The sequence below is a fragment of the Sturnus vulgaris genome, chromosome 6 (assembly GCF_052056855.1).
Source record: "Sturnus vulgaris isolate bStuVul1 chromosome 6, bStuVul1.hap1, whole genome shotgun sequence".
Classification (NCBI taxonomy): domain Eukaryota; kingdom Metazoa; phylum Chordata; class Aves; order Passeriformes; family Sturnidae; genus Sturnus; species Sturnus vulgaris.
Genome location: NC_142248.1, coordinates 2,136,481 through 2,150,644, shown reverse-complemented (window position 1 = coordinate 2,150,644; position 14,164 = coordinate 2,136,481). Strand labels below are relative to the sequence as shown.

Genomic DNA, 14,164 nt, shown 5'->3' with positions numbered 1-14,164 from the left:
AGAGCAAACAGCTCATGGTGGCAGTGGTGACAATACATGAATACATGCTGAAGAAAGGCCACGAGGGGATGGGCTGTAGAGGTGCTGAAGCTTTCTTCTTGAATGCCTGTGAAGACACAAGCTGAGCTTTCCTTCTTTTCCCCATAAGACTTGGGGGCTGTTTTGCTCCCTGTGAAAAATATCTGGTGTTCAGAGAAGTGGGAATTGTGTTACAGTATTATTTCCAAAAAAATACTGCATTTATTGGCAGGAAAACGTCTTCATGATGAAAATCACCTTGAAAAGGAAAGCATCCCATATCTTTAAGCTATACCTGAATATCCTGGCTTCTAAAATCATTAGGCTCCACAGCGTGCTTTGCCAATGACCATTTAGCCTTTAACAATCACTAAGTCTGCTTTGTGCTGGAGCTCCTCTGCCTGTAGGATTAAGCTGTCTGCATCCCCTTGCAAAGGCACCGAATCCCTCTGCTGAAAGACAGACTCTGAAAGAACCAATGGCTGTTAATTAAGTTTCATTTTTTATTAGTCGCTATTTTAAAGAAAGGGCACAATGCAGAGCTTCTGCCAAGCCTCCGTGTTCAAAAGTAGAAACAGCTGTAGCCTGTGATAAATCTGAGAGGTGGAAGAGAGTGCCTGCAGAGGGGTGAGGTGTTACAGGTGTGTGGGGGCTGAGAAGCATGGACCTTCCCAAATGATAAGACACAGTGACCTCTGGTTCTCAGCAGCATCAGGAAAGGGATTGTTCTCTGGTTGTGGCTGCACCTTTCCATCATGCATGCCATCCCAGTAGTGGCATGGTTTCAGAGAAGCTCGTGAATTATGGGTGATATTTCAGAAGCCAGAGACTAATCACAATGCAGCACTGGGGAACATTTCCTCGATATCTAAATTTCACAAATCATGTTTGACTTTTAGTTTATGATTTAATTTGTGACAAGGGGATTTGGTTGAGTAGATTCCTAATGCAACCATGAATCAAATCCTTTTTCCACAGTTTATTTAACACTGAGAATGAGTTTTAAAAAATAATAATAATAAAAGTCTGTTAGCATGTGTGTACTAGCCAAGCAGTCTTTTTCTATTTATTTTGCTAGGGGTTTTTTTGCCAAGATAGTTAGAGAGGTAGAGATAGCTATGAAATCTATTATTCCATCTCTTTATCCATCATTTTCAGTTGTCTTATTTAGTAAGACTGTGGACTACATGTTTAGGTGTGGGGGGGGAAAACACAGCAGCACTGTGGCTCTCTGTAAGTCACATATAGCCTCAGATATATATGGTGTTGGCCAAAGAAGCAATATTACTGACAGTTGAATTATTTCATGTTTGTTGTATGATCACACTGATGGCCTTCAAGCAAGATTGAGAGTCCACAGTAATAGATAATGTAGAAATAGCTATAGACAATCAGTGCCTCCCTCCCTCTCATCATATAATGTCAATAGACAAAACATCCAGGATGGGGGCTCATCCTCCCATTTTTAAAGATCAAAATGAATCAAAGTGGTCTGGTATGGGGAATGATCAGTGGGCTACCAAAACTTGTGCGTGCTCTAGTCAGTTTGACTAAGGAAATGCAGACAGACAGGAATTTTAGGGAAATACAAATCATAGAATCATCACAGAATGGGTTGGGTTGGGTTGGGTTGGGTTGGGTTGGGTTGGGTTGGAAGGAACCTTAAACATTATCCAGTTCCTCCCCTCCCCTGCCAGGGAGGGAACCCTTTGATTAGACCAAGTTGCTCCGAGCCTCACCCAGGCTGACCTTGAACACTTCCACGATGGGCCATGTACTAAGAGAAGGAGCAAGGCAGTAACAGATAATAACAAAATGTTGGTGTGTTCTGTAATACACACTGGAGGGACACACTCCTTTGGTGATTTCTGCATTGCAGATGAGCTGTGGGAACCTGGAGGATGATCCCCTTTTCTCTGTGCCATGTATAGAAAAGGTCTTTCCTGAGCTGACTCTACACAGAGTTTTATTTACTGTATTTTATGCAATACATTCAGCTTTTCTTTGGATCACAGAAAAGATCTGTCCCCTGTTGGAGGAGTGGTTAGCATGGCAAGCTAAGGGTCATCAGACAGTCCACAGGAGATGGAACTTCCCTCTACAGAGGGGATAAAGCCCACTGGTACAGTTCTGTTGCAGAACTACCAACAGGGGTGGCATTATCTATTTTGATCTCATTTGATTAACTTTTTAGTTTCAGCTGTCAGGGGCTTGGTGGGAAGTAAAACAGAAAAAAAATGCATACTAGGATCACTCTATGCCCTGTATTTGAGATGGTAATACTGATATTTCTTGATTCCCTTTCCATTGATGTCTGTGTATATATATCTGTACATTTCTATGTCAAGATGCATACAGATATTTGTGTATATATGTGTAGATTTATGCTGAATGATTTTCAAATCTTCAGATTTAAGATTTCAAATTCCAAATTTTGTAGCAGCATTTATTTGACATCTCTTTGTCATCCAGTTTGATCAGCATTTTAAGCAAGAATCTGTTTTGAGAGGAGGAGTGGACACCAGACAATTGTTCTCTGAAATATGCCATGCATTCCTCAGCACCTTTTTCAAATATAAGTGCCTTTCTCATCTTTCATCAGTACAATGCTATCACTGGGCAAGTGCTCAAATCTCATTGTAATGTACACAACACACCACCTCCTGATTTCAGAGGTGAAGGTACATCACAATGAGCCAGATAAGAAAATTAAAATGTCCTCCTAGCTCTGCACAACTCATGTTTCCAGCTCATAAAAAATCAGGTGGTAGCAGCAGTCAAGGACTTACAGCTCTGGTGGTGTCTGCAGAGGCCTTTGTGCTGCCTGCCCTCTCCTGCAGGGTTTTCCTGCAATTCTGTTTACTTTTGTTGAAAACTAATTGGGAGATGCCAGAGGATGCAGAAAAGAGAAAAAAGGTTCTGTGTGTTCTTGTTAGTGGTAGGCCAAGACTTTGGCATTCAATCCATCTGCAGGGAAACCTGTCTAAAGGCAGAGGGAGAGTTCAGAAAGTCAGAGTGGCTCCAAAGGCTCAGCACTAAAAATTAATTTTGTGGTAGGTGTGCACCTTAGGAGTGAGGCTGCGGGATGTCAGGTGCGGTGAATACAGGGAAAGAAAATAAAACAGGATTGGAAGCCTTGATTAGAACTAAGGAAAGTATTTGTAACCAGCTACTTTGACCCCCTTTCCTTCTGCTGTTGACTTGTTTCAGGACTGTCTGGAATGACAAGCATGTGTAGCCAGAAGAAAGGCAGTCAGTGGTAGGAGTGGAGCCATGCACGTGAGGTTTGGAGTTCAGGAGGGCCTGGACACGAGCAGCTGGCCAGAAGCTGGGGAAGAGGTGCCGGTGTCACCGCTCCAAGAGGGACACCAGCCTGGCACAAAGCAGGGCCTGCAGAGCTGGTGGTGGGAATTAATGCTACACCCTGTGCAACAGTCTTTATAAGCTCTACCCAAAAGCCTGGCTGTATCCCCTGCTCACTGCCTGACATGTGTGCTTGGGTACCATCCAGGCCATGATGCTGGGCTTGGGGAAAAGCAGCCCATAGTGAAGCAATTCTGTGACATGAGCAATTCTGTGAGATGTTGCTTCAGAGCCACAGTCCTTCTCATGCCTGACTTCTCTTTTAGGCTTTGGTAGGCAGTGTTGTGTGTGTCTGGGCCCTGGTTGTTACAGCGAAGGCCACTTAGCTCTGAAGAAGAAAGCCCTCAAGTATACAGTCACTAACAGAATTGCAGCAGTGACCTGATGAGTGTTGTCTCAGCTCTGCCCATCCTGTGCTGAGGATCCCTCAGGCTAAATCCATTCCATATCATGTGCCCATATAGGATGGCTGCTGCAGTGCCTTGGCATACATGACTACACACCACGAGGGTACTGCTCAAAACACCTTTCATCCCAAATAAATCAAAGGTACAGAGCACAACAGCATAATCTCTTACTACCTTTTTTCCCCAAAAGCCCCAACCTGTTCATGCCCAAATGTAACCAGCAATCAGATACAATATCCATTCAAACATGCAAACTCGAGTTAAAATTGTCTTTTAGAAAACAGAAATCTAACACATGCACATTTCCTCGCAGGCAAAGGGGGGAAAAATACAGAGCTCCTGGCCCAGTGCCAAATAAGGGTTTAAAAATTCATGCCCGCCATAAGAATTTATATAACTTCTGAATAATTTATAGGCTGTGCCAATAACAAGAGGCTTCATATCTGATAGAGATTATTTAATCAATAGAAAACAGTGCAGAAAAAAAGCTGTCAAAGAACTACAGAGCATGCCAACCTGGGCAACTTTTAACCTGTTCCCTGCCAGGTATATGTTCAACCATATATATGTATGGAAGGACATTTTCCAAATAGGGTGGTAGCCTGGAAGGAGAATCACGGTGTTTTTTTCTTCCAGAGCTTTTCTTTGTCCATCTGTTGTTCCCTAAGACAGATCCTTTTGAAATACAGTGAGCTTTCTAGCTCTCAGATTAATTGGTCAAAAGGAATAGCCAGTTTCTTGTGAATCATCTGCCAGGATTACTGTGAGATGGCCCATGGTTCTTCAAGGTTGTGGCAGTGCCAGCCCTACCATTTGAGGTGCATTTCAGTTTGTGTTTCATTCTATGGCAAAACTTAAGATTGAGTTTTACAGCTGTTGGCACAGTAAACATCAGGACAGAAGAGATCTAAAGACTTACCTGTCTTTATGATGGAGATTCCCACCTGATATTTTATGTCTTTGTGTGTGTCTCTTTCTATATAACTGCATCTGGGTTTTGCATCTTGCTGGAGTGCATGGCTGAAGCCGTGCATCTTAAAAACCGACAAGTGCCACATGGATATCTCATCAAATTCTGGCATTGTAAGAGCTCTAGGACATTGCCCATGCAATTGCCCATGGCATCACAGTGATGTGTGATGGTACCCAGTGGTGCACTCAGGCTTACATAGAAGACCAACTTGAAAACCTACTTGTTTAGATTAAGCAAAGTTTATATATGTAAATGTCATATCATTTAATAAAAATAAATTATTAACTGCTTCCCTAGAAGACAGCTAATTGCAAGCACTGATGGGCAAACTTTCCATTGCCTGACTAAACATGATGTGTCAATTGACTTCCATTCCTAGAGCATTAGAGAGTAATGTTTCTTGGTAATCAAAATTTTTTGCATTTATAATAGTTACCTGAAATACTTTCTGTTTCAGCATGGGCTTTCATCTAGAGATCTCTCCACTTAACACTTTTATAATAATAAATACATAATTGGTGTAGTAGTTAGTGTCTTGTAAATTGTCCTGAGAAAACAAGAGCTGAATACCCACTAATGGGCTGCTGCAGGCAGTCCCATCTGGCAAGAATTTTAGCATTTCACACCATTTTTGCTACTGGCTAAAAGACAGCTTTTCATTCTTTACAGATCATAACTGGTGTGTTTGTTTGCATTTTGGGTATTTTTGTTGTTATTTTGCCAGAAGTAACTGGTAGTGCATGGTCCCGGTGTTCTCTGTGCCAGTTAGTCTTTCTTTAACAGCATTTTTGCTGGCATTGCTCAGAGCCAGCCTGTTTCTTCAGTTACAGTCTTGATATGGAAGTAGCATGTAGCTGCCTTGCCTCAGTGAGGGCTCTCTGAGTTATTCCTCAAAGCTCCCTCAGGCATGGGCAAAGGCACCTTTTAAGAAGTTGTGGCATAGGCCACCAGATGGAAAGGAGAAATATTCAAGAAAAGTGGGGTTTTTGCCATTTTAAGTGATAGGAGTGTAGTGCAACAGTAATCTATCTAATCATGGAGAAGTCCTTGCTGTGCTGGCACTGGACAAGAAGGGGACAAAACAGTTTACAATCCCACACACAAAACAACTGTTGGGAATGGGAAGTCCAAGCTGCTGTCGAGCAGCACAGCAAAAACCAGCTTTCAGAAAGGAGCTGAAGAAAACTGATGATGTACTATTTCGGTTCCTGAAAGAATAAATAAAATGAACCAAAAAGAAAGAAAGAAAGAAAGAAAAAAGCCTGGGATTATTCTAAGCTTGCATCTCTGATGATATGTAGTGGGTCATTTGAGGTTAGGAACTCAGAATCTTTTATTGAGAAGGTGGTGATGATGGGACGCAGATGGAAAAATGGCAAAGGGAATAGACAGAATGCTGCTGGATGCAATCTCTCTGCTCCTCTCCAATCAACACAATTATTCTTGTATTTAGTATTCAGCATCTTTGCTTTTAAAGAGCAAAGTCTTGCCTCCTTCAAGCACTGAAACTCTACTAGAGATTTTTAGTTTCATGTCTTGGCTTGTAGCATGGACATGAGAAAATAATGCAAGATGTGGACCTTGGTATGTATGAAAGTGAGCTGTGGCCTGTGAGAATATTTGCAACCTCCTAGAGAATATATCTAGTAAGAAAAAGTAATTGAGACTTTATTTTTAACAAACACTTGGCTTCATACTGAGTTGCAGAACCCTGCTGTTTTCTGGCTGTTCCAGTGTCCTAACAGGCAAAGGGGAAATTGGTGGTGGGGACAGCATGGAGTAGAAGGCAGAGGGACCACAAGTGTAAGTCCCAGCTCTAAATTCTGGGTGACTGTAACCCTGGACAAGTCACTTGGCTTCACAGTTCCCTATCAGTAAAGAACAGGAGGTTAATGGTTGTTAAAACTTGTTTCTCTCATGAGAAATGCAAGGATTGGGAGAGTTGGGGTGTGTCCAGAGCATCCAACATGTGAGAGCGAGGTGCTCTTAGAGAGTCTTTTATCCTAACACAGGTCCTGCCTGTATCATCACAGCCAGAGACTGGATCTTTCCTGTCCCTGAACCTCCTTGCAGTGGCTATTACAGAACAGGTTTTCTTACGTTTTTACAGTGGGAAGAAAGGCTGTTGCTGTCAATCTTCCACAGGCAGGATAAAAACAACCCCAAAACTTCGTTCACCAATAAGTTGCTTTTCATCTCTAAATGTAATAGGAGAGAAGTTCTGATTACTGTTCTGGGATTTTTGGAAGTTGCTTGCTTGCTTAGAATAAATTGGAAAAGTAGTACTATAATGAAGTGAAAACCTGTCATATCTGGGAAAGATAAAAGGGAAGGGAGACTCATGAAAATGTTTCTTAGTGTTTTTCTCCCCTACAGGCTACGTGTTATTTACCTTCTCCTAGATCCTCCAAGAGCTGGCATTAGCATACTTCCAATCCTATAGCACTTTGCCAAAGTAAAGGATTTTAGATGCTCCTGTGAACACAGAAAATTTGGATTCTTTTCTGTGCCATGGATTCAGGAAAGATGTAGTGTCTGTATGCCTTATTTTGCAGCCTAGGGAATAATCTTTCTTCCCTTTGCTTTTTCTGTTTGGCTTTTCAGAGTGTTTATTCTCTTCTTCTGTGGAGTCACTTAGGCACACTCACACAGATGGGTAGACAGAGATATGCAGCACTTTGTGGGGTTTGTGTAGCTGTCCAGTGGTGCTTAGAACCAGGGCAACACTTGGAAATGTTTAAACCCCTCTTGTCGGCCTGTTTGGAAAGAACAAGTGTACCTACTACTGTGCCATGTCACGTGCCAGCAGAATGTTGGCTTGCACAGAGATGGGGGCAGATGCTGAATTATGCCTTTGTTTAACAGAAAATCTCCTAGCTGGGGGCTCTCCTAAAAAAAACCCCACAAGGTCCTAGAGGGAATAGGGCTGGCAGATAACAACCTGAGCTCACAAATGCTAGCTGCAGCTTAGGCACGTAGTGCTTGTGCAGTGATCCCCACAGCATTTCTTTCTTGCAGTCGACCACTGAGGAATGTGTTTGTCGTCCTTCTCACTCATGTCACGTTGGGGGCTTTGTCAGATCAGAATACATCATCTCTTGTGCTTCTCTGTGTCCCTTGACTTGTCATAGGCACAAATCTTTTTCAAATGCTCTCCCCTGTTCATTTCCATTATTATATCTAGTGCTTCTAGGTGGCAAGCAAAAAATGAATAACCTTGTAAATGTTCCCTGTCTTTCAATTTGTTTTATTTTTCATACGACGTGTCAGTGCATTTTTGTTGAGTGTTTTTAATAAGATGAAGTTGATGAAAATAAATTGCTTCACAGTTCCTGCTGTGGGTGACAGAAATGCTGGGTCTGTATTTTTCAAAAACTGTTTGTTTGAAGCCAGTGTAGAGCGTGTTTTGTATGTCTGTAACTGCAATCATCTTTGCAAGATACCTCCCAGAAAAAGAAAGCAGCTAGCAATTCGAATTTTGGGGGCAAGATGCACTGCTGTATCCAGCTTCACTGGGCACAGTGAGACAGCAAGCTGTCAAGAAGAATTTTAGGATTTATTCTGTGCCAGAATTGGGTCTGCCATATTGGATAGTTAGCCAGATCTGTCTCTAACATGAGAGGGAGAATGAATTCTACAGCAAACCTTCTTACCAGACTGTCTGCTAGCCAAGGCTTAGGAACCAAGGATTGGGACTTGTCAGTGTGGACACCCCAGTGCCCATGGCTGCTGAGTATCAGCTTTCTTCTGTGTTTGAATGACTTGCTCAAAAAAATGTCATGTCAGTGATCTCCAAATTACCAGGGTGTACCCAGCAGGCAGCTGGGCAACTACTCATGTGTTTGGAAAGAAGATAACCCACATATTCCAAATGGGATTTTCAAGTTAAGATTTTTCCCTTTTTTAATCAATTCTAATTTTTAAAAAATTGATATTGCTATGTTTCTTGTAACTGTTTTGATTTTGATCAAAAAATGCAAAAGTACAATTTTAATTTCCCCAAATTTATATTTTTTTATGTTCTTGTCCATTTTTTGTGTCCTTTTAGTACTTATTTAGCTGGCAAGACAATACCAATGTCTGTCTTTCTGGAAGGCAGGGAAGTGCCTTCTCCTTCTGGTAGCTAGGAACTGACACATGGAAGTTACACAGGGGATGATGATGGACCAGGGGCTCAGGTCTCACTTGTGCTACTTCAAGGCTAATGCCATTATCATTGAGCAAGCTGTACTTTCCTCACAACTGCTTTTAGTCCTTATTCTGTTCTAACTTTTTGGAAACATTGATATCAGAATTAGTTAAGACCCCAAATTTGTATTAATCTTCCCCACTTTTCATTTCAAATTCAGAAATATCCTTGGCAATTATGCTGCTTGAGGTACAAAAAAGACAGTATCCTGGATTAATTATTCTTCATTGTCCACTCAAATTTGAGGAGTTGGATTAATTCTGCTGTAAAGCAAGGGGTTGAGGGATCGTGCTGCACATAAAGTTCAGTATGGTCCACTGTGCTCTTGGGAGGCAGGGACTGAGAAGTACACTCAAACTTGTTTGTTTTTAAAGGATTCAGTTGATGGTGTTCTGCCACTTCCTTGGGAAAACTGTCACTCCCACTATTAGGCAACATTTCCGAAATTTACACGGTTTTCCTTCGCTTGGCTGCCTTTTATTACCCCTGCTTAAAACAAGATGCTCCATCCGTGGCAAGTCCTTTCCTTGCAGAAGGTTTCACTCTTTGCTCTATGGCTGCCAGGAGTTCTGTATGAGGTTGAGAGTCTCCTCTCCTGCTCCCAGGCCCCCTTTGTGCCACATGTATTCACTCAGTGCCACATTTTTCACCTGTGAGTTGCAAGGCCAGGCAGCTGTTCCAGCAAATCACTGCTGTTCAGCAGAAAAATCTAAACTTTTATAAAGGCTGCACACACATGGAGTTTTTGTTTGTTTGTTTGTTTTTAAAAAATATACATTGTTCACCTAAATTCATTCTGGTTTGTTGACATCTGTCTGGTTCTGTCTGACTGCAGTTTTGCCACAGCTGTTTTATGAAAAAATTGTCAGCTTGGTTAAAGGACCTGGTACAGAGTCCTAACTCCACTGTAGCTTTGAGACCTGCTGTGGAAGCTCATACCTGATTATTCTCTGCTTCCTGATTATGTCTTGCTATGCCATTAAACACTGAATCCTACAACGGCAGGTCTGAAGTTTGCAGAACCCCTGTTAAACATATTAAGCACTCTTGATTTCAAAATTCCAATTCTCTTCCACTGTTGTTTCTGGAAGTGTTCCCCTTGACTGCATATAAAGAGAAGTGTTTGTGTATAACTGTGAGTGTGAGGGGGGTTGGTGTGATCACGTACTTACAAAATCCTGGGTTTGTGTTTTTCTAGGTATTTGGTGCTAGAACATGTGTCAGGTGGGGAGCTCTTTGACTATCTCGTAAAAAAGGGACGATTGACACCAAAAGAAGCCAGGAAGTTCTTCCGACAAATCATCTCTGCTTTAGACTTCTGCCATAGTCATTCAATATGGTGAGTACAGCCTTTCCAGCAGGACTTCCCTGCTGCAGAATAAAGGGATCTAACCTTGATACTTTTAAGTAACTGATGTTGTAAAGCTCTACAAGCACTGGGTAAAGTGCTGATGTATTTTTTAATTCTTGTCCATGTGTGAGACAGCGTACCAGTCACAGACAGATTTCTCATGGAAAAGACTGTCTGTCATTTCTCACTGTAGAGGAATTAATTCGCAGGGAATGCTTTAAACAGGAAAACCAAAACCACCAAGGAAAAAAGAGTTTCATTTCCATAATTTTGTGGCACTTACTAATAACGAAGAACTACACACACTGTATCAAAACAAATCCCTGAAGAAACTTGGGCCAACTGCAAATACAGCAAAGTCATTTTATGGTTCCCTTCAGTTTTTGGAAACCTGCTGGCTTTTGGCAACCTTTACTGAGTCCCCTCTGGGCATTTGAGTCACTGTTGCCTTTAATTTCCTTTCCAGTAGGGAAGAATTTTCTTACTGACTCTATCATATTATTTAACCATGGAGAATGCAGTTTAACCTGTGCTTTCAGGTGCCGTTTTCTATTGGACCAGTTTCTCTTTCATCTTCAGCAAGTTGAGATAATTTAAATTATACTGAAATCAAGTTGTTGCAATCAGTCTGAACACAAAAGTTTCTGTACAGCTACTGACCCATAACTGTCTGCTCATTTCTCACTAATGCAGCTCCTCGTATTTGGATTGGGTGGGGGAGAACATTTACATCATGTCTGCGTGGCTGCTTCTCCAAAGCCACAGCCAGCCATAGATCCCCCACTCCAGGAGGCCAAGGGACACTCAGAGATACTGCAGTAGCTAGATTTGCATAATCACTGTGTGGTTACTTCTCAGTAGCCATACAGCGATTTTCTGTACCTCCAGTTCTGTGCTGAAAACTCACAAACCAGATGGCCACAACAAAAATGGATGTTTAAATATTTAACTTGCTCTTCTAACCCCCTCCCCTTACATCTCCAAGTCAACTTAGCAGGAAATATTGATCAGTAAGACAGCATATTTATAATAAATGGAAAGGGAAAGAAGAGCCTTTCTTGAGGATATATTAAGAAGAGTATACTGTATAAGAAGAGTATAACAGCATACTCTTAGCAGAAGAGGCAGTTCAAAGGTAATGAATCTGGGTGAGAAGGTCCTGAGGATAATGCCTGCCTGACACAGGCAAGGTTACAATAGTCAGAGAAATTCCCAGAGAAGCCAAGAGCAGGTTGCATGCCCTAACTAGAGGATCTAAGTTTTCTCTGTTGGCAGTGACCTCTGACTAGTTTTGCTCTGTGAATTCCACAGTTTTTCCTCCCTGCTATTCAACTGCACTGCATGATCATGACCTCCTTAGAACCAGCATGATCCTTGGCAGGTTGCAGAGCTGTTATTTTTTCACATACACTGGGCAGTGTAACCACTGGTGGATTGCACACATACTTGTTTCTGTTCCCTACTTGGCTTAAAACTTAAGGGATCCAATCCAACAGCACTCAAAAATGTTTAAGTACAGCTGAAGAGAAATTATTTACGCTTCCAAATGAATATTCCAGAGAAATCAGAATCTCCATTGGGATAGAAGTTTCTACTAAAGCATGCATATATGCACATACATGCTAGTCCTTTGGACTTGTTATGGGTACCTCTGGATCTGGGAGACTTTAATAAACTGAGTGAGGATCATGGTGGAGGTTGTCAGACAGACAGACAAGACAGACAAGCACCTCTGCAGGTTTAACACTGTGAAATTTTCTAGGCAGATGCATGTCTCTCTTGAGGAATGAGTTCTCCTCTGTTAAATGTACTGGATTGTGGGCAGTAGTCTCGTTTGAAAGTAAATCCCATCTCTTTGCTAACTCCCACTTGACGAGCATCTAGTGCTGGAGAAGTTAGCAGTAAATCATAAGCTCTGCCTTCAGATCACTCTGAGACTCGTGTGGTGTTATATTCTGTGCTGTATTCTGGACAGTTATCAGAAAATCAGAGCATGCATAAATATATATATGAGTGTAAAACTTAATGTGCTTTCCTAAGCAATGAAGCCTGACCTTGTCCTGTCGTGGGGCAGTGAAATGACAAATCATCTCATCAGCTAGGTTATCCAGTTATGACCATATTGAAAAATGAAAGCTTCTGCTTTGGTTAATGACTAAATGCGGGTGCCTCCAGCCTACTGGCAGAATAGATTGATAGCCTAGTGTCCCCAGACCCTTATAATAGTCCCATCTTCTTCCTGTACATCCCAAAACACTGCAAAATACCCGTGGCTTACTCTGACTACAGCATGTAACCACATTCAGCATTCAGTGCTCAAAATGTGTAGATACACCAGCATTCCTGGATCAAAGATTCAGAAAGGATTCCCTAATCCCTCTCCCATTAGTAAAAAGCTTCTGCTGCTACTGTGTGGAGAGATTGCCTCTGTCTGAGAGGTGTTTTCAAACAAGCAGCTGAGATAAAGAAGCAGAATAGGTGTGGAGCTTGAGTCTGCGTGTTGTTTTAAAAACCTATGTGCTTCCTGTTCTTATTTTATTTACTGGAAACAATGGGGGAGTATTTGATGTACTTTCCTCTATGGTGCAGTCACTTACAGGGTTTTGTGGTGCAGGTTGGCCACGGGGGACCGCTTATGGAAAAGGCACTGTAGGGTCCTCTGAGGACTTTTGAGTGGACACAGCACGGGCACGAGTGGCAGCACGCAGGGGTATCACGTGGGATCGATCTGCCTTCCGTGAGCTGGCAAGGCCTCGGCTCAGCAATGCGGCATTACCGCTTCTCCCGCCAGCCCTTCCCTGCGCTCCCAGAACCTGGAGCGCCGAGCAGCCCGCAGGGAATGCACAGGGCCCTCAGCTTCCCCCCACATCTGTGTAAGCCATCCCAGCTCGGCAAGTTTTCTTTGGGCATAACCCGTAGGTTTTGCCTGAGCTGCCGTTCACCTCGTGCTGGGTGTTTGCTCTCCAAATTCAGGCCCTTTAGGGCGTCCCGGGGCAGAGCGCCTTGGTCGCCGCTGTCTGTGGGGAATGCTGCAGCGCGGGGCGGGGCGGGCTGCCGGCCTCCTCATTGGCTGGCCGTGACATCACCGGCGCGAGCCGCCATTGGCGCCGCGCGGCCCCTGCCCCGCCGCGCGCCCGCGGCCTGGCCCGGCTCCGCCGCGCGCTCTGCGGCTCGCCAGCTGACAAATAAAAATATGATTACACAAAATGCCCCGTGGCAAACCTTATTATGGCTTCAGAGATAACAGATAATGCCAATTACTGCGCAGGGCAGTGGTGACATTGAGAGGAAATCCCCCGCGGTAATGAGCAGGGAGATGATCATTTCATCTTATTTTTATTTTGGTTGCGTTTCATTTTGTGTTCTTTTCTTTCTTTTTTTTTTTTTTTCCCCGAGCGTGCACAAGAGGGGTTAAGGCAGGTTCTTTATGAATATTGATAAATGACAATTAGGAGGGCCGTTTCTCCTGTGGGCGCCCGGGGCTGTGCTTGTGAGGGAGGCGGAGAGTGCGTGTGTGCTGCGTGGGCACGGGCGTGTGGCACTCGGGGGGCTCGGCGGTGAATTCCGTGAATTCAGCGGTCAATAAAAGCTTTGTTTGACTTTGCCTCCTGTTCCTCCCTCAGCGCAGGGAGGGGAAGGCTCCCTGTCAAACAGCGCGTCAGGATTTCACAGCGCTACTGCCACAATCTCTGGTATCTTCCTGCAGGCAGGAGCGCTGTCGGTAAGGGAAGCAGGCTTTTAGGGAGAAATCTGGGGTGCCTTTGAGAAAGAGCTGAAGAATGCCAGGTGCCATGTTCTGCCATGTAGTGCCACCCTCGTAACTCCTGCTCTGCCCTGCTCCGTTTATAAGGAGCGCACCGGGG

General features: G+C 43.3%; 1 protein-coding gene across 11 annotated transcripts in view; it reads left to right on the top strand.

Annotated features, from left to right (window-relative positions):
* The window catches only part of BRSK2 (BR serine/threonine kinase 2), a 302,919-nt gene that overhangs the window by 201,236 nt on the left and 87,519 nt on the right, over nt 1-14,164 (top strand). For all 11 annotated transcript variants that reach the window (XM_088166686.1, XM_088166688.1, XM_088166685.1 and 8 more), the window contains exon 4: nt 10,149-10,289. In XM_088166686.1, the coding sequence (XP_088022812.1) occupies nt 10,149-10,289 (141 nt within the window). The remainder of the gene's footprint in view (nt 1-10,148; nt 10,290-14,164) is intronic.